The 23,608-nt window shown below is 49.8% G+C and overlaps 1 protein-coding gene across 5 annotated transcripts in view; it reads right to left on the bottom strand.

The window, feature by feature from the left end:
- The window catches only part of LOC147112490 (structural maintenance of chromosomes protein 6-like), a 214,879-nt gene that overhangs the window by 108,164 nt on the left and 83,107 nt on the right, over positions 1 to 23,608 (bottom strand). For all 5 annotated transcript variants that reach the window (XR_015079510.1, XM_085996783.1, XM_085996782.1 and 2 more), the window contains 2 exons: positions 14,947 to 15,083; positions 13,827 to 13,888 (listed from right to left, as the gene is read on the bottom strand). Coding sequence is in view for 4 of the 5 variants with exons in the window: in XM_085996783.1 (XP_085852909.1) it covers positions 13,827 to 13,888; positions 14,947 to 15,083 (199 nt within the window). In the remaining variant the exon portion in view is untranslated. The remainder of the gene's footprint in view (positions 1 to 13,826; positions 13,889 to 14,946; positions 15,084 to 23,608) is intronic.

A 23,608-nucleotide genomic window follows, 5' to 3' on the forward strand; every position in this document is an offset into this window, starting at 1 on the left:
CAGTGGCATTGAACTTCTATGCCACCGGCTCCTTCCAATACGCTGCTGGGGACATAGCAAACATCTCCCAGTACGGCGTGCATCGCTGCATCCGCCAGGTGACCGAAGCACTGTTCAGAAGGAGAAGCCAATTCATCTCCTTCCCCATGGCCCTGGAGAGCCAGCATCAGCGCGCATTGGGATTTTCCAGACTCGGGGAATTCCCCTTGGTGCAGGGCGCCATTGACTGTACGCATGTGGCTTTGCGGGCCCCTCTGGAGCATGGCGAGCAGTATCGCAACAGGAAGGGCTACCATTCTCTGAATGTGCAGCTGGTCTGTGACCACAAGCAGCGCATCATGGCAGTCAATGCCAGCTTCCCAGGCAGCAGCCACGATGCCTTTATCCTGCGGCAGAGTACTGTGCATGACATGTTCCAGGCACAGCCTCCCCCAAGAGGATGGCTACTCGGGGACAAAGGCTATCCTTTGTGCACCTGGCTCATGACCCCGCTCCGCGCGCCCAGGACCGCTGCTGAAGAGGCCTACAACGAGAGCCATCAAACCACCCGCAACATCATCGAGCTAACTATTGGGGTCCTCAAGCAGCGGTTCCGCTGCCTTGATCGCTCCGGAGGAGCTCTCCAGTATTCGCCGGACCGGGTCTCCCAATTTGTGGTGGTTTGCTGCATGCTACACAACCTGGCTATCCGCAGGACTCAGGCACTGCCACCTGACGTTGGACCAGCACCTCAGGAGGAGGAGCAGGAGGAGCATGAGGAGGAGGAGGAGGAGGAGGAGGAGGAGTACGTTCCCAGGAGGGAGCGACCAGGGCCAAGGGCCGCACGACGCCACCTTATTACACGGTACTTCTAAGCCCCCTGTCAGGGAATGGCCAGGGGCCATGAGGGAAGATGAATGCAGCCGCTCCGCAAGCCCTCAGCCGGCGAAGCCAACAAACACTAAGAAGAACAACCATGGAGACTGCATGAATAAAGATAATTTTTTATTAAACAAAAATGAAAAGCCCTTCCCACATGAATCCCCAAAAACAATAAACGGGCCCCACAAAAAGCCCAACAAACGACTCACTCCCACAAACTGGGGAGGAGCCACTCCACCTTTATTGAAACCGGGCCTCAACGTCGGCCTAACGCAAAAAAAAAGCCCTCCAAAAGCACAACCATGGGCAAAATAAAGATGGCCACCGCCATATTAAAGGAAAGCTGGCCACACCCTCTACTGAGTGGCCCGCGAGGGCGAGACCTTGCCCAGCATTTTGCCTCCCCTGCCCTGCCTGCTGCTCCTTCGCAAGCTCTGCCCAGTGGCTGCTGCGAGGCTGGGGGAAGGCGCCTGAGGCTCAGATGCCCTTCCGCCAGATGCCACTGGGGGGCGGCCTACACGGCGTTTGGGCCTCGAGGGGCCGTCTCCTGAGTGGCGCGCCTGAGCCTGGCCACCATCAGCTGCAGCCGCTTGCCCTTGACGCCCCAGAGGGGGAATGGCGGCGACGGATGGTGCAATGTGGGCCAGCTGGCGTCTGGGATGCGCTGGCTGGTGCTGTGGCGCGGTGGCACTCGGCCGGGCCCGCACTGCAGGATCCGCAGCAATCAGCCGACGGCCGGCTTGCTGGGATGGTCCAGCGCGGCGCCTGCCCTGGCGATGCCTGCCTGAGACAGCGCGTGTGGCAGCAGTGAGTGGCCCTCTGGTCCTGGTGTGCGCGCGCATCACATCCGCCAGGGTCTTGACGGCATCAGTTAGCATGCGGCCAGTCGCGGCAGTTGCTGCCCCGAACTCGCGCACACTGGTCGCCAGCGACTCGATGGCCTCAGGCATGCGCCCCACCACGCTCATGAGCTCCGTGTGGCGCCGGTCCGAGTCGTCGGCCATCTGATCGAGCTTCCGCACCTCCTCCGAAGTGAAGGTGTCCGGACTGGAGTCGCGACTCTCCCGCTGGGGAGGAGGGGGCCGAACTAGGGGACCCTTGCCGCGTTGGTGACGGCGAGTTTGCCGAGCAGCAGCACTCCCCTCTGATCCTTCCCCCCTTTGGGGGGAAGGCCGCGGGCCACGCGCACGGCTGCTGGGTGGCTGGACGCCACTGGTCCCAGAAGCTGCATTGCCCTGCGACAGTTCCTCCAGGCACTCGTCCAGTGAGGAGGTGTCGAGCATTTCCTCCTCTCCTGCGGGACGTGACTGTTCCCCCGAAGGTCCGGCTTGCTCCTCCTCCTCCTCCTGGTTGGAGGTGCTGTCACTGGCAGCCTCAGGGTCCTGGTCGTCACCAGCTGAAAGCAGGAATGCACAAGAGTAGCTTCAGAGTGAGGAGACGGCGTCAGCGAGGGAGTTAGGACTGGTGGGATTCAGCGCATTGGTGGGACAGTGGCAAAGGAGATAGCTCGGATGGGCCAGTGCGACGCGAGAGGGCCAAAAGGCGAGGTCCTTACCATTGCCGGGCAGTGGAGGGTCGGATACACCGCACGCTGTGGGGACAATCACACGTGCTCCCATGAGCACACACACGCGCTCCTCCAGCCGAGTGAGCTTCTGCAGCTTGGCGCGGCCACCCCTGGCACGGGCCTGGCGATTAAACGCTACTTTAGCCTGCAAGAGAAAGGACGGGCTGTAAGGGCGCAGTGAAGCCCTGATGTAGTGTGCACTGCCTCCCATGGTGGAATAGCTTGGACAGAGTGAAGCCCTGATGTAGTGTGCACTGCCTCCCATGGTGGAATAGCTTGGACAGAGTGAAGCCCTGATGTAGTGTGCACTGCCTCCCATGGTGGAATAGCTTGGACAGAGTGAAGCCCTGATGTAGTGTGCACTGCCTCCCATGGTGGAATAGCTTGGACAGAGTGAAGCCCTGATGTAGTGTGCACTGCCTCCCATGGTGGAATAGCTTGGCCAAAGTGTAGAGTGCCGAATGGCCATTTGATGCTCATGACTGTCCCAATGCTGCTGGCTGAGGGCTGGCCAAAAGGACTTTCAGGTCCCTTTGCCCATCATGTCAGGTGTACATGCAAGAATGAGGAGGAGACTGGAAAGGCTACTCACCCTCACAATCCTGGTCAGATCGTTGTACTTCTTACGGCATTGTGTGTGGGTCCTGGGGGCCTCGCCGGTGAACGTCACCCTCTGGGCGATCTGCTTCCAGGCTTTGGTGTAGTCGTGGTGGGTTGGATTCCTCCCACTGTCTGGAAACAAGATCTTGCGCCTCACCTCCAGAGCTGTGAGCATGATGTCCAGATCACCCTCTGAGAAGCGCAGGGCACGCTGACGGGCCTTCTCTGGCGTTGCCATGACTCCCTGGGGCTGAGCAGTAGTGTTGAGGCCTCTTTGCAAGGCTGCAGTGTGCAGGGCGTGGCAGCAGACTAATTCGTCCCTTCCCCCTTTAAGAGCTGGTCGGCACCACGGGGTCTGCTGTCAGTGCAAAAATGACCGCACCCGTGCTGCGCCCCGCCTGGGCGCTATCCCTCTGGACCGCCGGCTTAGCGCCTAAAGAGAGTAGTGGAACGCCTCTTTTAGCGCTCCACCAACCTCTTAGGGCGAAGCCACTGAATTCCCGGCAACGGGGCGCTACTTTGGGGCGGGCGCTAACTTCGGGCGGGCGCTAAAGCTAGCGCCCCAAAACTGCCTAAACTGAAAATCTAGCCCCTTGTCTTTTGCATAATCTAATTCTCCACAATATTTTGTTACAGCAAAAGAAATGAGCAACCATTGTAAAGTTACATATAACTAATGTCATGAAATTTTGCATATTTCAACTTACCCAGGAGTATCCTGCTACAGTTATGAGGCACTCTATTTTAAGCCTCTATTTGGATATATTAACAGACAAAATTCAGCTTTCAATGCAATTGAGAGTGAATGATTACTGCTTTGCAATGCTTCATAAGTTTAAATATCTGCAAATCAGTGACATTAGAAAGAAGCTGAATTCAACATTCTTTATCAAGCTAAACAGCCCATAAAAAACAGCAACAAAGCTTCCCAGAGGTTTTTGTGTCAGTGGAATTCTCTTCCAGATAGTGTTGTCAAGTGTAACTCTGTCCTTCATATGCAGCAGCTCAAATGCAGTGTTGACAACCCACTGCTGAACCAGACTACTGGATCATGCATTAGGCCACAGGCAATCTACAACTTGTCATTACTAATCTAGAATAATTTCTCCACATATTTCTGCAGGCTGACCAACCATCCCCATCAGAAAAGATTTTCCATCCAGTCTTGGTACTTATTTCTGGTTGCATCCTGTTATTATGCCATCTAATATGAAAAACACCCTGCCCCTCCCTCTGAGCCTTCTGTACTTTGAACATTTTATGTGAACTGTAACATTGCATGTTCTGCCGAATGGCACTTTACAATTTCTGGGTTTTTACACTAGACATTCTCTTCAGTTCAGCGCCACCAGTCATTCCCATAAGCAGACCGCATGTCCCTTACGATGTGGAGTGCATCTTATTCTACCCAGTATCTAGGTAAACAATAGCATTACTGAGGGACCATAACAAAGAACCTTTCACTGTATACCAGCTATTGGAATGCACCACATGTTGTCACATGAAGTCCGCTCTCTTTAATGAGGGCAGAATGAAAATGCACTTTGTTGAGATGATATATGGGCTTCAAAAAGTGATTTACTTAGATAAGATATTTGTATGGATGAACAATACATGGTTCTCATGGTATGAATACATATATATTCCTTGCACTCCTGGGTTTATGAAAATAAAAAGATGGAACTCACTTTCTCTCTAAACATGGGTTCCAATACAGAAGGCCATTTACACCAGCTTAACTCTTCAAGGCTAAGCTGACTCAAACTTTTGCCTTTCATGTGAGACCAGTAGGCTTTTAGGAATCTGCCTGGCTCCTTCCCTACACACTGTGAATTAAATCGAATTACACCTTAGATAATCAGGTGTCTCTAACAATGACATAAGATGATTGAAATTGTAAATAATGTATGTGAGCCCAAGCAAATTTACAACTTGAGGAATATCTAATGGACAAATAGACTAGCTCAGGCCAATGACTTTCTGTTAAAAATGACAGTGTGAAACTGTAGGAATTCATCCCTTATATGCTGAATCCAGCATTACAAGAACACAAGAAATTCAACACAGGCAAAAATCAATTTAGCCACAGGCACCTATCATGCTTCGCTACTATGGTACTTTGTGATGGGCATGTGTAGGTAGAGGTTGTTAAACTTAAAGACACTGCCTACTTCAGAGTTGCAAAGGCTGTGAATGCTGAGACAGCTGGAAGTTACTGCATTGCTAAGATAATTTGTAGGTGTGGCGGATCGCCACCTAAACGGGCGCAATCCACTTTTCCGTCCGTGGACAATAAATCGGGCACCTTGCCTTTAAGAAGCATGCTGCCTTTAAGGCATGACAAAGGAGCGGGCGTCGCCCTCAGTGTGTACTCAAAAGCGCAGGTGTCGCCCTCAGTCTTTTTTCGGGTTTAGCAGAGAGAGGAGCTGGGGCAGCCATCTCTCAAGAGAATGTAATAAAAGCCATGTGTTCCTCAGATCGGTTCGGCCTCCATTCGTGTTCCGCGGCAGCCGCAACATTGGTGACCCCGACGCTCAGAACGTAGTCCGAGCACTGCAATGGCGGACACGAACGCAGTTTCCGTGAAGCTGCCAGAGTTTTGGGAAAACCAGCCCGAAGCCTGGTTCCTCCAAGCTGAGTCCCGATTCCGGCTGCGACACATCACCACAGATGGGACGAAGTATGACTACCTCGTCGCATCACTCGATAGCTCCACAGTCACGAAGGTCTGGATAGCGATGCAGAACTCACCAGAGGAGGGCAAGTATGCACATCTTAAGGCCGCGCTCCTTAAAAAATTTACGACCTCGACATACCAGCGAAACTGCCGCCTCCTCGACCTTCCAGGCCTCGGTGACGCCTCACCGTCAGACCTCGTCTCCCACATGCTCTCACACACCGACGAGAGCCCACCCGGGTCCCTCTTCCGCACGCTGTTCATCCGCCAGCTACCTCCCAGCATCCGCCCAGCGATCGTGGCGTCCGGCCTCACGGACCTAGAAGCCCTGGCCGACGAGGCCGACAAGCTGCTGTCCACTCACTCCAGCCGCGACGTCGCTCCGGACCTGGCAGCCACAGCCTGGGCGCGCCCCTCACCGGCCACCACACGGCCACAAGGCCCAGCCACGGAGCCCACGGGGCCTTCGCGCCCCACAAACCCGGGCTACTGTTACTACCATGCACGGTTCGGCGCCAGGGCACAACGGTGCACACCTCCCTGCTCCTTCAAGTCCGCCCCCGTACCAGCCCCCGCGATGGCCGTGGGCCACACGGGCTCCCTGCTGTACGTCACGGATGACAAAACCGGCCGCCGGTTCCTGTGCGACACTGGAGCTCAGCACAGCATCATCCCGGCCTCCGCCCTCGACATCCAAAAGGGCGAACGAGGACAGGCGCTGGCTGCCGCTAACGGCTCGGACATCCGAACGTACGGCACCCGCACAGTCACCCTCGACCTCGCTGGTCGCCGCTACCGATGGGAGTTCATCACTGCCAAGGTACTCTCCCCTCTCATCGGCGCAGACTTCCTGTGCACCCACAGCCTACTGGTAGACATCCCTCGACACCGCCTCGTGGACATGAACACCATGTCCCCCATCCTGGGCGCCATGGCCCCCCGTCAACCCGCCGACATGGCGTCACATTGCCACGCCCGGGCCACGGATGACTACTCGGCACTCCTGGCCGAATTCCCGACCCTCACCAACCCGACCTTCTCCGCGGAGGTCGCCAAACACGGGGTGGAACACTTCATCCCCACCACAGGCCCCCCAGTGTACGCCCACGCCCGCAGGCTGGACCCGGCCAAACTGGAGGTCGCGCGGACCGAGTTTGCCACTATGGAACAGCTCGGCATCATCCGCCGCTCCAACAGTGGCTGGGCCTCCCCACTCCACATCGCCCCCAAACCAGGCGGGGGTTGGCGCCCCTGCGGGGATTACCGCCGCCTCAACGATGCCACCACCCCTGATCAGTACCCCGTGCCGCACATTCAGGACTTCTCGGCTAGACTGGCCGGCCGCTCAGTCTTTTCCAAAGTCGACCTGGTGCGCGGCTACCACCAAGTCCCCGTCCACCCCGCGGACGTCCCCAAGACGGCCGTAATCACCCCCTTCGGGCTTTTCGAGCTCCTGCGGATGCCCTTCAGCCTCAAAAATGCGGCCCAGGCATTCCAACGGCTCATGGACTCGGTCCTTCGGGACCTGAAGTTCCTGTTCGTCTACCTGGATGACATCCTGGTAGCCAGTTCCTCCAAGCAGGAACACCTCGAACACCTTCGCATCCTGTTCGGGCGCCTCAGCGACCACGGGCTCATCCTCAGCCCAGCCAAGTGCCAGTTCGGCCTGGACAAGATCGACTTCCTCGGCCACCACATCACCCATGCTGGGGCCATTCCCCTGCTCACCAAGGTGCAGGCCGTCCAGCAATTTCCCCGCCCCACCACCATCAAAGGACTCCAGGAGTTCCTCGGGATGGTGAATTTCTTCAACCGCTTCATCCCCAAAGCGGCGTCCCTCATGAGGCCCCTGTATGAAGCCCTCCGGGGCAGGAGCGGCAAGATGGCGGTCGAATGGACGGCAGACGTATCAGCCGCCTTCAACTCCACCAAGACCGCGCTCGCCGACGCCACCATGCTCGCGCACCCACGGCCCAATGCCAGAGTAGCGCTCACCACGGACGCCTCCGACCACGCGGTCGGCGCCGTGTACGAGCAGTAGGTCGACGGCGCCTGGCAACCACTTGCCTTCTTCAGCCGCCAACTACGCCCCCCGGAAGTCAAGTACAGCACCTTCGACCGCGAGCTCCTCGCGCTGTACCTGGCGGTCCGCCATTTTCGGTTTTTGCTGGAGGGCCACCCCTTCACTGCGTTTGTCGACCACAAACCCCTGACATTCGCAATGGCAAAGACAACCGACCCCTGGTCCGCCAGGCAGCAGCGCCAGCTCGCGGCAGTGTCCGAGTTCACCACGGACATCCAACACGTCTCCGGCCGAGACAACGTGGTAGCCGACTGCCTCTCCCGCCCCGCCATCCACGCCGCACACCTGGCAGTCGACTACGCTCAACTCGCAGCAGACCAGCTCACGGACCCTGATCTGCTCTCCGCACCTACCAACCTACCAGGGCTACGCCTGGCCGACGTCGCCTGCGGCCCGACCGCAGTCACGGTCAAGTGCGACATATCCCTATCTCAACCTCGGCCCAGCGTCCTGGCGCCGCCGGGTATTCGAGATTCTCCACAACCTCTCCCACCCCGGCGCCCGCGCATCCATCAAATTGGTAGCCAACCGCTTTGTCTGGCGCGGCCTTCGCAAGGATGTGCGTACTTGGGCCAACTCCTGCCTAGCCTGCCAACGGGCCAAGGTGCAGCAACACACGAAAGCACCCCTTGAGGAGTTCACCGTCCCTTCACGTAGATTCAACCACATCCACGTGGACATCGTCGGGCCCCTGCCGCAGTCGCAAGGCCACACGCACTTGCTGATGATCGTCGACCGCACCACGCGCTGGCCCGAGGCCAAAGATGTGCGGGTTAGGTTGATTGGCTATGATAAATTGACCCTTAGTGTTAGGGGGATTAAATACGTGAGGTTACAGGGATAGGGTGGGATATGTGTTGGTGTAGGGGTTACGGGGATCGGGTGGGATATGTGTCGGTGCAGGCTCGATGGGCCGAAATGGCCTCTATCTGCACTGTGGGGTTTCTGTGATTTCTGTGAATTCCACTGACCTCTACCACCACCGCCGACATCGCCAGAGCCTTCGTCAGCACCTGGGTCGCACGGTTCGGCATCCCCTCCGACATGACGTCGGACAGAGGTCCGCAATTTACCTCTGAACTCTGGACCGCCATCGCACGCAATCTCGGGGTAACCATTCACCGCACCACAGCGTACCACCCCCAAGCCAACGGACTGTGTGAGCGGTTCCACAGATCCTTGAAGGCATCTCTTCGAGCCAGCCTCCAGGACGGCGCCTGGACCGACCGACTCCCATGGGTCCTCCTCGGCCTGCGCTCCGCGGTTAAAGAAGACCTCCACGCAGCGGCAGCAGAGCTCGTGTACAGCCAGCCGCTGCGCGTACCCGGTGAGTTCCTGCCCACCGCCACGACACCCTGGTCAGCCGACCAGCAACGCCACGACTTCGCCTCACCGGCGCTACAGTTCGCCCCGGTGCCCATTGCCCGGCACGGCGAATCCACCTCACACGTCCCGCTAAGCCTGCACCAGGCACGGTTCGTTTTCGTCCGGCACGATGCCCACCGCGGACCCCTTCAACCCCCGTACGACGGGCCCTACAAAGTGCTACAGGCTGGGGACAAATTTTTCGACCTATAAGTGGGCGACAGGACTGAAAAAGTGTCGGTTGACCGACTCAAGCCAACACACTCGGAGCCCTGTGAGCAGGTCCCAGTAGCTCGTCCACCGCCACGCGGCCGATCTGCCCTTAAGCCAGTACACCCGGCTGCTCCACGCCCGGCCGTTCCACGTCCACTGGCGTCCTACAAGAGCCGCTCCGGCCGGCCCATCAGACCGCCGCACCGTCTCGTCCACACCTCCTAAGCGAATTCTGGGGGGAGCTGTGTGGCGGATCGCCACCTAAACAGGCGCAATCCACTTTTCCGTCCATGGACAATAAATCGGGCACCTTGCCTTTAAGAAGCATGCTGCCTTTAAGGCATGACAAAGGAGCGGGCGTCGCCCTCAGTGTGTACTCAAAAGCGCGGGTGTCGCCCTCAGTCTTTTTTCAGGTTTAGCAGAGAGAGGAGCTGGGGCAGCCATCTCTCAAGAGAATGTAATAAAAGCCATGTGTTCCTCAGATCGGTTCGGCCTCCATTCGTGTTCTGCGGCAGCCGCAACATAGGCATAAAAAAGCACATTCTATCCAGCAACTATTAAGTTTGGCAAGATAGTACAGATAAAGTAGAAGCCTTTTGTGAGAGAAAAAAATTGATGTGTTGTTGCAACAATTGTTCAGTTGAAACAAGGTACAAAAGTTTTGATTGGAACTAATAGTTAATTGGGGGCTGGGCTGGCGTTAACTTAATTAAGACTAACAGGAAGGGTAGATAGCAAGAAGTACATGGCGATAGCAAAATACTGCGGATGCTGGAAATCCGAAATAACAGCAGAAAACGCTGGAAAAACTCAGCAGGCCAGGCAACATCCATGGAGAGAGAAACAGAGTTAACGTTTCAGGTCGAAGACCCTTCGTCAGAACTGAGAAAAAAGCAGGAAATTAAACAGATTAAAAAGCAAGTTTGGGGGCTGGGAAATGGGGGAGGGGATGAAAGAACAAAAGGGAGGCCTGTGGGAGGTGAAGAGACATTAAGAGATACTCAAGGCGAGACGTGATGGTAATAGGACAGGTAAAGAAACAAAGGATGGCTCTAGGTGAAGTGTGAAATACACTGGCAGAATGAAAGACAGCTACCATGTCGGAGAGAAAAAAAAAGGAAAAGGTACAAACCAAAAGTGTGGATAAAAAATATATAAAAATATGATAGGGGCTGAGGTTATGATCTGAAATTGTCGAACTCGATATTGAGTCCAGAAGGCTGTAAAGTGCCTTATCAGAAGATGAGGTGCTGTTCCTTGAGCTTACGCTGAGCTTCCGTGGAACAATGTAAGAGGCCGAGGACGGTAAGGTCTGAGTGGGAATGGAGCAGTGAACTGAAATGACAGGCGACCGGAAGCTCGGGGTCACCCTTACAGACTGAATGGAGGTGTTCCGCAAAGCGGTCATCCAATCTGTGTTTGGTCTCCCCAATGTAGAGGAAACCACATCGTGAGTAGCGAATACAGTATACTAGATTGCAAGAAGTACAAGTAAATCGCTGTTTCACCTGCAAGGGGTGTTTGGGGCCCTGGACAGTGGGAAGCGGGGAGGTATAAGGGCAGGTGTTGCATCTCCTGCGCTTGCACGGGAAGGTGCCGGGCGAAGGGGAAGGGGTGCTGGGGGTGATAGAGGAGTGGATTAGGGTGTCTCGGAGGGAGTGGTCCCTACGGAATGCTGAAAGGGGAGGGGAGGGGAAGATGCATTTGGTGGTGGGATCACGTTGGAGGTGGCGGAAATGGTGGAGGATGATCCGTTGAATGTGGAGGCTGGTGGGGTGAAAGGTGAGGACACGGGGAACCCTATCGTGGTTCCGGAAGGGAGGGGCAGGGGTGAGGGCAGAAGTGCGGGAGATAGAATGGACACGGTAGAGGGCCGTGTCAACCACGGTAGAGGGGAATCCTTGGTTGAGGAAAAAGGAAGACATGTCAGAAGCACTGGTGTGGAAGGTGGCATCGTCGGAGCAAATGCGGCAGAGACAGAGAAACTGGGAGAATGGAACAGAATCCTTACAGGAAGCGGGGTGGGAGGAAGTGTAGTCCAGGTAGCTGTGGGAGTCAGTGGGCTTGTGGTGAATGTTGGTCAATAGTACATGTTGGAGGAGTTATGTAAAGATAGTGAGAAGCACTGAAAGGAGCTCCCCAGGGATTGGTGTTCGGACTGCAACTGTTTCTAATTTACATAAATGACCTGGATTTAGAAATTCAATGCAATGTGGTAAAATTTGTGATGATACCAAACTGGGAGGGACAGTGGAATCAAAGGACGCAGCTCCGAATGAGTTGGACAAAATATGTATGTGGACAGAACAGTGGCAGATGAAAATTAAGGCAGGTAAGTGTGAAGTACAGCACATACAAAAGAAAATTAAGTTACATATGTACTCCATAAATTATGTTGAAATAGATAAGCAGGAAGCTAAAAGAGACATAGGAGTATTAGTAGACTCAATGTTCAACATGTCCAACCAGTGCAGCAATCAATGAAGCCAATGAATGTTGAACTATATAGTCAGAACAGTGCTTAGGATCGCGCTGGATGGGTGAACTGAGATGGACTAAATGGCCCTCCTCATCTGTAACTATTATGGCACATTTGGGACGACACCTTCCTACTTTATAAAATGTAATTAGCCAATCCCAGCTGTTAGAATCTTTGAAATAAGCAGCAATTCAGATTGTCTGGCTATACATAATTACACAGGATTGTTATTGAATTCAAGACAACCGTTACTGCTATACTTAGAATACAGAACTTCTTAAAGCAACCAAAGTTGTCCATTACTCTACACTCTCGCTGCTGTGGAATCAGTCCCTTTCATATTACAGGGCAGCTTTCACAGCATCAATGTAGAAAAAAAATCTGACAGAACCTTGTACAGTTTTTAAAAGTCATAAATCCCAACTATTTTCTGGCTACCAAGCCTTCCCAAATGTGTGAAGCAAGAGAACACAAGCCAGCAATTGAGGACATTGCGGACACAGAAAATAGAACATCACAAGCAATTTTAGTGTTATGCCTTCACCAATAGGATCCCATTAGAGTAACCCACTCCCCCCAAAAAATAAAGATCAGTAGGTAATCAAGAGAAAGATGGTAGCATTTTACAAATACATTGGGCTAAAAATTGAGTAGCACCCCCTTTGGGGCGCTAACTCCACCGGGGCACTACTTTTAGCGCCCCGGAAAAATTAGCGCCCCCGTGACAGAAATTGAGTGGTAGCGCCCCAAGAAGAAAGCAGGGCACTACTGGAAGCATCCTGCATCCCTCTTGGGGCGCTGCGACGGAATATCGCAGCGCTACGTGCCACGCGCTGCGGCACGTTGCGCCATGGTATCGCAGGCTTTCCTCCCCTTCTTAACGGGGAGGGGCTTTGCGCAGCACGACCCAGAGCCCAGCTGGGCCCCCGGGGATGGGGAGTGCCGGCAAAAGAGCCCAGCACTCAAGAGAAGTGCCGGGCTCTTGGAGCACAGCCGGCACTCCGCAGAGGGGGCGGTTCAGGAGGCCGGGGACGGGAGCACAGGCAGGTGCTGGCAGGCGGCCAGCAACAAAAATGGCCGCCTCAGGTAGGCCCCCCTGACCCCGTCAGACATAGCATCCAGCGGTAAGTCAGGGGGCGTTCCCGAAGATCGCGGCCGGGGTGCAAGCGGGGTGCTGCACCTGGCGATGACATCATTGGTTACTGCTGCCGCTAACCTCCCGCTGAATTTTGCGGGAGGCGTGGGCGGCGCCGCGCCCGGGCGCTAGTTGCTTTGCGCCCTGCTAATGGGAGGCGCAAAGCAACCGAATTTTTCCCCCATTGAGTTTCTGATGTCAATTGCTACACCTTCCATATTAGGCCAGATGACTACCTGTCTGGAATTGAATTGAAATCCAACAACTGATTGGTACACTGGAATCCTAAGTATATGTGGAAATGTTAGCATAAGTTCACAAGACTGATTCGTGCTCTGCTACCAGTCGGGCTCCAGTAATCTATGAAACCAGGATCACTCATGGTTTTGCCCTGCTTGACGATAAATTGGTCTCTTAAAAACACTATCACTTCCTAAGAATGATGAGATTGCGTCCAGAGGCTCTATTAGATTAGTGGTGAAAATGTTCACCTGCCTGGAACATACTCATGCCAACAGGATGTGTAAATATGTACCCATTCGATTGGCTATGTTCTTGAATAGGTTACTAACAGGTTCAGTGAAAATATCACTCTCACTGTATGAATAATACCTGCAGCCTTTCACTATATATTAGAAATTACTGTTGGCATTAGCATACAAACACCTAACTTGCTCATTTCAAATTCTTCTTTCTGCTATTTTACAATAGGCAGGTTAAAACATTCATTAAAATAGCACAGAGGAGAAATTGATATGAACTCATTTTTGCCATGAAATCGGTGACAGCACATTGCAGGCTCATTTTAATTTCGACAAAGGTCATGAATTGAAAAACGAAACATACCTCTATATTGAATTGGTCTAAGATCATATTGAGTTCTGCTTTCTTTGTAGAAATGATATATCCTAGAAAAAATATTATCGATCTTAAATAATGAAAGGAATTTGCACGGCAAGCATATAAAACTTTCATAAAGATCTGAATTGTATAATTTGATATTTTGTAAGGCAACTGTGGATCTCAACTATTTCTTTCATTTAGTCGACTGCTGCGTTATGCACTGGTGTAGTGTGTACACATACTTACAGAGCACAATACTCTTGCATCATTTCATACCACATTTTCTGCAACATTTGCAGTAAATTTCATAGTGATCTTTGTTGCAAGACATAAATGAACTATGAGTATTTTGATACATTGGTGTATAACACTACCACAGTGGTTTATTCCCCTCTATTCCACTATTGGAATAGAAGTGGCACATCATTTAATAACAAAACATTATCAGTGTTACCAGGGTTTACAGTTATGAAGAGACTTGAGAAGTTAAAGCTTTTCTCACTGGCGCCGAGAAGGGTGAGCAATGACCTGATAGAGGTCTTCAAGATTATGCAGAATTATGATAAAGTAAACAGTGATAGATTTTTTATTGGTTGGCAAGATAGTTAATGAGAGGGCACAAATTTAAGAAAATCACAGAATGAATCAAAGGGAAGGTTAGAAAAATGTCTTTACAAAGAGGGCAGTTAAAATGTGGAACTCTTGTCACAAACTGTTGTTAAAGAGTCAATTTTTTTGAAATGGCAATTCATTGCTTAAAAAAGGTGAACATTAAAAAATATGGGGAGCGAGCAGGAGAGTGGGATTAGACTAAGTGGCTCATGTGGTGAAAAACGCCAGCACAGACTTGGTGAGCCAAATGATCTCCCACTTTCCCCCTCCACTCTGGTCAGTGTCCTTAGATGATTGATTCCCTCTCCAAACTCCACCTCCATCATATGGAAGAAGTATCGTATTTGGACAGGAAATTGGGACAATGGAGAAAAAAATTACTATTATATCCAAAATGTCTTAGTGCAATTTGCGTAAAAGCTTGATTGCTCTACATATTGTAAAATAAAATAACTACGCTTCTCCCTAAACACACACACACTATTTTTTTAAACATAGATTTACATTTTACCTGATTTACTCTTTAATCTGTATTGTCTTGTTCCCTGTCCAGAAATAAGTTGTTCCACTATGATGGCTTTCCCATATAGTTCAGGTTTAAAAGCATCAATTCCTCTGTTGCTCAAGGTTATAGAAATGCGTGCAGAACTGCAAATACAGAATGTTAAGATTGTTAGTTTTAATATATTCATCCATACTCTCAAACACGCCATTTAATTTTAATCATTTATTCTTCTCCATTAGTCATATTAGGGCTTTCATGAGCACGCAGTTAAAATAATGGGCGGCAAAACTTGGTTCGATAGTGCCCGTTTTTTGGGCGTCATAAGCCCTTTTAAACTATGATGAAAATGGCATCTACGACGCACACTTCGAACGGGAAGTGCGCTGGACGCCATCTTCATAAAGGGGTTAGCGCGCGCACACCTGACGACCGCTGGCAACATGCAGAGCAGGCAAATCATGACGTCAATCAGCGTGTAACACTGATTTGATACCAGTCGTGCCATTTTGGAGCACCACGCTCTAGCCTCTCTTAACCACGCACAGCTGAACATGATGTTAAATGGCATGAAGGACCTTGCACCAGCGCTATTTAAAGGAATCAGCAACTACTTGCAGGTTAGTCGCTGGATTATGTCTTCTGGCTGTTGCTGCAATTCTACGCATTTTGGATGCTTTTTCATGCCTGTTTAAAGTTTCAACAGTCTACAGGGAATAGTCTGGCTGGTGCTGATGTACTTTTTTGGTGACTTAAAGGCTTGTGTTCAAACCAGTTGCTTCCAGACATGGGTGGTCTGGCATTCAGCATCACTGGGAGAATGAGCAGAGGTCACGCAGAGCAGGACAAGCTGCTAGAGGAGGGAGGAGGAGGATGGGGAGAAATGCTCTCAGCAGGAGGCCATATCTGCCAAGGCTCTTTAGGGAGCAATTCTCTTAGCTCAGCTTCAGCGAGGACCAATGCTTGAGATGTCTTACATAGAAGATAGGAGATAGGAGCAGGAGTAGGCCATTGTGAAGCAGGAGTGCTTCACAAAAGAGGTCGTGACTGAAATCTGCCAACTACTGCAGCCACAACTGCTACATCAAAGTAGGGCAAGGGCATCATTGCCTGTGGCTGTCAAGGTGACTGGCTCTTAACTTTTATGCACCTGGCTCCTTCCAGGCTGTTACCGGAGATACAAGCAACATCTCACCTTCCAGCAAGCTGGCACCTGCACTATCCCTTCCCCTGGCTCCTGCCCGGTGTCTCACCAGGTGCAGATCCCTCCACTATCTTAGCCTCTAAAATACAAGCAGTGTCAATATCTGAGCTGCTGGCTGAGTGTAAGATTGAGTGATGGTGTCTCTTCATCTTCACTGTCTTCTTTCTCTTCCTCCAATGACTGGGAAGGTTCCAGTTCTTTGTTATCTAAAATGAAATAGGGACAAGGGTTGGATTGTGATGAGGGGAGAGGAGAAAGGAAGAAGTGTGTGCTTACACCATCTGCAGCTTGTGAGTCAGAAGATATTGTGGGATGAGGGAGAAGTGGGATGAGAGGATTAAGTATAGAGATACCCTCATCATCGATCCCTCCAGCGCTGCCAGTGGCCACAACCTCAGTGATACCCCTTCCCATGATGACCAGCACTAGCTCCTCCATGGGGGTTAAAATATGCAGGCGTGCTCGTCATCCTCCTGTTCTTTCCTGTTGCCTGCTGTTATGCGCCACCATCTCCTGCGAGGAAGAGGTAAGTGTGTCACTGAGTGTCCTGCAATATACATGGGTGATGTGGCTGTCATGGTTGAATAGCTGTCACTGTGTGCGAGCTGTGAGTTGTGGCTGCTAGGCTTGCAACAGTGCTAAGTGTGCGAGGGTGAAGTAAAGCATATGAATTGAAGGGTTGTGTACTAATTGATAGGTGGGTGATGAGGGTGTAGTGAATTGAGCAGTGGATGGCGCTAGTGATGCAGTTGGTAGGATATGCCATTTGAAGATGAACTCATTCGCCTTGACAACTCATGTCCGATCATTAACCTTCTTCCTGCGCTGCATCCAGGTCCTGGCATTGACCTCTGTCACTATCTCTTGCCACTGCCTTCTGAGCATGTATCTTAAGGGCCTCTGGCCCGCCTGCAGATATAGGACATCTCTCCTTATTTCCACCTCTTCCACCAAGATCTCCAGGGCAGAAAAACATTGGTGCAAACTCCATGGTCAGCCATTGTTGATTCTTCCACAGCACAATATTCAGAATGGTCTCAGCACCACCACCAGCCACGATGCACTTCCCTCTTTAAGAGGTGCAGGCTAGCTTTAAGTAGTGCTAGGCACTGACGATATTAGGCCCCCTGCTGATGCATGTGTCAGTTAACAGCACGGGGAGCGCTGGCTGCCTGCAGCAATCGTGAAAATGAACCGGCAGCACGAAGTTGCCGATCTGCCTGCATTGCAGTGAACGGGTGCAGGTTAATTACGCATCGTAATCCCAGTGCCCGTTTTCGGGGTTATTTAATTTAACCCCTAGGAGGTCAGAACCAAATACAGTCTGCTCCTACTATTTCAAAACTAGACTGTATTTAAACTACTTAAAAGTGGATTTTCCCTGTTGTACACAAATATATTGGGATTTAAGGCCACCAGATGGCATGTTTCACGATATATGGCGATGCAGCCATAGGGAAACCTTGGTGTAATATATGTTAAAAATACTACCCGCGAGATAAACTAAGCTCTCATGGGTTAAATTCACAGGACAGCAAAGCTGGGAAATTTAGATTAAGATTTAGGCAGGGTGTTTGAACCAATGTGCTGTAGATAATGAAATATAGTTTAACAAGCTAGTGATCATTCATACGTATTGCTGCTGCAGAGAACTCTATTCACGTGAACTTAGTCTGGGTTATTTTCAAGTTAGTTTGTTGGATTTCACCTTTGGATGGGGATGGGTGGGGCGATAGTGAATTTGACTGAAAGCCGACACTGCACTTAGACTGAGAAGAAAAAGCAGCATACTGCAGGAACAGGAGGCTCGGCCCTGGGCTGCAAGCAGAAATGCAGTGGCTCAGTTTCTTATAGCCAATAGTTTTGCTGCACTGCTACCTTCGGAGTTAAGATATAAATCAGCCATAATTTAATTGAATGGCAGAACAGGTTCAAGGGGATGAATGTCCAATTTCCTGCCCGCTCCTTGTAACCCTTAATTCCCTTTACTTCTAGGAAACTATCTATTTCTGTTTTAAATGTATTTAATGATGTAGCTTCCACAGCTCTCTGGGGCAGCAAATTCCACAAACCTACCACCCTCTGAGTGAAGAAGTTTCTCCTCATCTCAGTTTTGAAAGAGCAGCCCCTTATTTTAAGATTATGCCCCCTAGTTCTAGTTTCACCCATCATTGGGAACATCCTCACCGCATCCACCCGATCAAGCCCCTTCACAATCTTATATGTTTCAATAAGATCGCCTCTCATTCTTCTGAGCTCCAATGAGTAGAGTCCCAATCTACTCAACCTCTCCTCATATGTCCATCCCCTCATTCCTGGGATTAACCGAGTGAACCTTCTTTGTACTGACTCGAGAGCAAGTATGTCTTTTCTTAAGTATGGACACCAAAACTGTATGCAGTATTCCAGGTGCGGTCTCACCAATACCTTGTATAACTGCAGCAATACCTCCCTGTTTTTATATTCTATCCCCCTAGCAATAAAAGCCAACATTCCATTGGCCTTCTTGATCACTTGCTGCACCTGCATACTAACCTTTTGAGTTTCGTGCACCAGGACCCCCAGATCCCTTTGTACTACAGTACTTTCCAGTTTCTTGCCATTAAGATAATAACTTGCTCTATGATTTTTCCTGCCAAAGTGCATAACCTCACACTTTCCAGTATTGTATTCCATCTGCCAAATCTCTGCCCACTTACTTAGCCTGTCTATGTCACTTTGCAGGTTTTTAATGTCCTCCTCACTCACTACTTTCCCTCCCATCTTTGTATCATCTGCAAACTTTGATATGTTACACTCAGTCCCCTCCTCCAAATCGTTAATGTAGATTGTAAAGAGTTGGGGACCCAGCACTGACCCCTGCGGAACACCACTAGTTACTGATTGCCAGTCCGAGAATGAACCATTTATCCCAACTCTCTGCTTTCTGTTAGAGAGCCAATTCTCCACCCACGCCAGAATATTACCCCCAATCCTGTGATTTTTTATCTTGAGCAATAATCTTTTGTGTGGCACCTTGTCAAATGCCTTTTGGAAGTCTAAATACACTACGTCCACTGGTTCCCCTTTATCCACCCTGTATGTTACTTCCTCAAAGAACTCCAGCAAATTTGTCAAACATGACTTCCCCTTCATAAAACCATGCTGAGTTTGTCCTATTAAATTATGTTTATCCAAATGTCCCGTTACTGTCTCCTTAATAATGGACTCTAACATTTTACCAACCACAGATGTTAGGCTAACAGGTCTATAGTTTCCAGCCTTCTGCCTACTACCCTTTTTAAATAAGGGTGTTACATTAGCAGTTTTCCAATCTGCCGGGACCTTTGCTGAGTCCAGGGACTTTTGGAAAATTATTACCAATGCATCCACAATCCCTACCGCCACTTCCCTCAAGACCCTAGGATGTAAGCCATCAGGTCCAGGGGATTTATCCGGCTTAAGTCCCATTATTTTACCAAGTACCACTTCCTTAGTGATTTTAATCGTATTTAGCCCCTCTCCCCCTAGAGCCCCCTGTTTGTCTAGTGTTCGGATATTCTTAGTGTCCTCTACCGTAAAGACTGATACAAAATATTTGTTCCGCGTTATTGCCATCTCCATGTTTCCCACCATTAATTTCCCGGTCTCATCCTCTAAGGGACCAACATTTACTTTAGCCACCCTTTTTCTTTTTATATAACTATAGAAACTTTTGCTATCCGTTTTTATATTTTTTGCTAATTTACTTTCATAATCTATCTTCCCTTTCTTAATCAATCTTTTAGTTATTTTTTGCTGTCTTTTAAAGACTTCACAATCTTCTATCTTCCCACTAAATTTGGCTACCTTATATGCCCTTGTTTTTAGTCGGATACTATCCTTAATTACTTTACTTAGCCACGGATGGCTATCTTTTCTTTTACACCCTTTTTTCCTCAGTGGAATATATATTTTTTGGAAGTTGTAAAATAACTCCTTAAATGTACACCACTGATCATGTACCGTCTTACCCTTGAATCTATTTTCCCAGTCCACTCTAATCAATTCCGCTCTCATACCTTCATAGTCTCCTTTATTCAAGCTCAGCACGCTTGTTTGAGATCCAACCTTCTCACCCTCTACTTGAATATGGAATTCAACCATGTTATGATCACTCATTCCAAGGGGGTCCTTTACTAGGACATTTTTAATTAATCCTGTCTCATTACACAGGACCAAATCTAAGGTTGCTTGCCCCCTGGTCGGTTCAGTTACATACTGCTCAAGAAACCCATCCCTAATACACTCAATGATCTCATCCTCAAGGCTGCTCTGCCCAGTTTGATTTGTCCAGTTAATATGATAGTTAAAATCCCCCATAATTATAGCTGTTCCCTTATTACAAGCCTCAACTATTTCCTGATTAATACTCCATCCAACAGAGTTGCAACTGTTCGGAGGCCTATAGACTACACCCACTAGTGTTTTTTCCCCTTATTATTCCTTATCTCTACCCAAACTGTTTCACTATCCTGCTCCTTTGATCCAATATCATTTATCTGTATTATAGTGATTCCTTCCTTTATTAACATAACCACCCCACCTTCCATCCCTTCCTGCCTGTCCTTCCTGATTGTTAAATAACCTGGTATGTTTAATTCCCAGTCATGGTCACCCTGCAGCCATGTTTCTGTAATGGCCACAAGATCATACCCATATGTAGTTATTTGTGCCGTTAACTCATTCATTTTGTTACGAATGCTATGTGCATTCAGCTAAAGAACTTTCAAATATGTTTTGTGACACTTTGTTCCTGTTTTTTCCCCTTTTACTACTTTACCTTTTACTCCATACCTTCTGTCCCTTCCTGACACGTTCTGTTTTTTAATTTCCCCACTGCTACCTAAGTCTATGACCTTCTCCGTTGTCATTTCTGTTATTTGCTCTCTAGAAACCTCCCCCCCACTAATTCGTTTAAAGCCCTCTCTACAGCCCTAGTTATATGATTCGCCAGGACTCTAGTCCCAGCACTGGCCAAGTGGAGTCCGTCCCAACGGAACAGCTCCCTCCTGTCCCAGTACTGGTGCCAGTGTCCCAAGAAGCAAAACCCATTTCTCCCACACCAGTCTTTGAGCCACGCATTTAACTCTTTAATTTTATTTGTCCTAGCCAAATTCGCTCATGGCTCAGGTAACAGAGATTATTACCCTTGAGGTTCTGTTTTTTAATTTGACCCCTAGCTGCTCATACTCCTTTAACAGAACCTTCTTCCTTGTCCTATCTACGTCATTTGTACCAACATGGACCACGACAACTGGATCCTCCCCCTCCCACTCCAAGTTTCTTTCCAGCCCAGAAGAGGGACTCCCGCTCTTGACTGCAGAGAACCCTATCTATCCCCCTAATGATACTATCCCCTACCACTACAACATTTCTTTTTACTCCCTCCACTTGAATGGCCCCCTGCACCATGGTGCCGTGGCCAGGTTGCTCATCCTCCCTGCAGTCCCCGCTCCTGCCCTCACAGGGAGTAAGAACCTCAATCCTGCTTGACAAGAGCAAGGGCTGTGGCTCCTTCAGCACTACATCCTGGATCCCTGTACCTTCCTCACTCATAGTCACACCGTCCTGTCCCTGACCACGGACTACATCTGCAGTAATTAATTTCATAGGTGTGACCACCCCCTGAAACATAGAGTCCAGGAACTTCTCCCCCTCCCTGATGTGTCGCAGTGTCTGAAGCTCAGTCTCAAGCTCTTTAACATGGAGCTTGAGTTCCTCCAGCAGCAAACACTTATCGCAAATGTAATCACCGTGAGCCTCAATGGGGTCCACCAGCTCCCACATTTCGCAACAGTGACACATCACCTGTTCACCCATATCTGTGTAATTAATTACATTTCTTATTATTAATTATGAAGACCCTCTGCCCCGATATAGATGATAATATTACACCACTATTTAATAGGACTTACCAACTTAAAAGGTATAGAAGAGAAGGAAGAGAACCTACCAACCAGTTGATCACCAACCTCCCTCATGGAAGCTGTCTGGGGGACCTATCCGGTTGAATTGTCTCACTGCTCCATGTCCGCAGTGTTGGATTAGCCCGAGAGAGGGAAGCAAAACAGAGCAACAAGCACCCCCTCACCTCCCACTTACCAAACTCTACTTACATAGATACATAGATACATAGAAGATAGGAGCAGGAGTAGGCCATTCGGCCCTTCGTGCCTGCTCCGCCATTCGATGAGATCATGGCTGATCCTTTAATTCAGTATCCCGTCCCCGCCTTCTCTCCGTAACCCTTAACCCCTTTTGCCCGTAGAAATATATCTAATTCCCTCTTAAATATATTTAATGAGCTGGCGTACACTGCCCTCTGTGGCAATGAGTTCCACAGGTTCACCACTCTCTGAGTGAAGAAATTCCCCCTCATCTCTGTCCTAAATGGTTTAGCCCTTATCCTTAAATTATGTCCTCTAGTTCTGTTCTCACCCGCCAAGGGAAACATTCCTTCTGCATCCAGTCTGTCTAGACCTGTCAGAATTTTATACACTTCTATGAGGTCCCCTCTCAATCTTCTAAACTCCAGTGTGTACATCCCTAAACTACATAGTCTCTCCTCATAGGTCATTCCCGCCATTCCTGGTATCAGCCTGGTGAATCGCCGCTGCACCCCCTCCATGGCAAGAACATCCTTCCTCAGATGAGGCGACCAAAACTGTACACAGTACTCGAGGTGTGGTCTCACCAGTGCCCTGTACAGCTGCAGCAAGGTATCCCTGTTCCTGTATTCTAACCCTTTTGCTATGAAGGCCAGCATACCGTTTGCCTTCTTGACCGCCTGTTGCACCTGCATGCTCGCCTTCAGTGACTGGTGTACAAGAACACCCAGGTCTCTCTGTACTTCCCCCTCTCCCAATCTATTGCCATTTAAATAATAATTTGCCCTCCCGTTCCTGCACCCAAGGTGGATAACTTCGCACTTGTCCACATTATAGTGCATCTGCCATTTATCCTCAATGTGATTGCACTCAATGTGATTGCACTCAGCCTGCAGCTTTAAGCCCGCCCCTTTTTATACCCGGATTCTACTTCCAGTTTCAACTCCCCAACAGCTTAATTTACTCTAATAAATTAAACTTACTTCAAATAATTCACTTATTTACTCACTAAAATTCAGTAAATGCACTTAAAAGACTTTTTCTGCCACTTAGCAAAGTCTGCTTAAACTCAATGCGAAGTAAGATAGTTCTAAAATTAAGAGTAAGGCAGTTCACCAACATAGAACAAGTTCATTATTTTATTTATGGGAAGCAAAGTGAAGCTGAGTGGAATAACAAAACAACGTGCATTGATATAGTGCCTTTAACTTGGTAAAATCTCCCAAGGCGTTTCATAGGAGCTTTATCAAACATAATTTGGCACGAGCCACGTAAGGAGATCTTAGGGTAGGGCAGGAAAGAGGTAGGTTTTAAGGAGCATCTTAAAAGACGAGCGAGA

The sequence above is a fragment of the Somniosus microcephalus genome, chromosome 9 (genome assembly GCF_052327205.1).
Source record: "Somniosus microcephalus isolate GS21.2 chromosome 9, FLI_Smic_1.0, whole genome shotgun sequence".
NCBI classification, from domain to species: domain Eukaryota; kingdom Metazoa; phylum Chordata; class Chondrichthyes; order Squaliformes; family Somniosidae; genus Somniosus; species Somniosus microcephalus.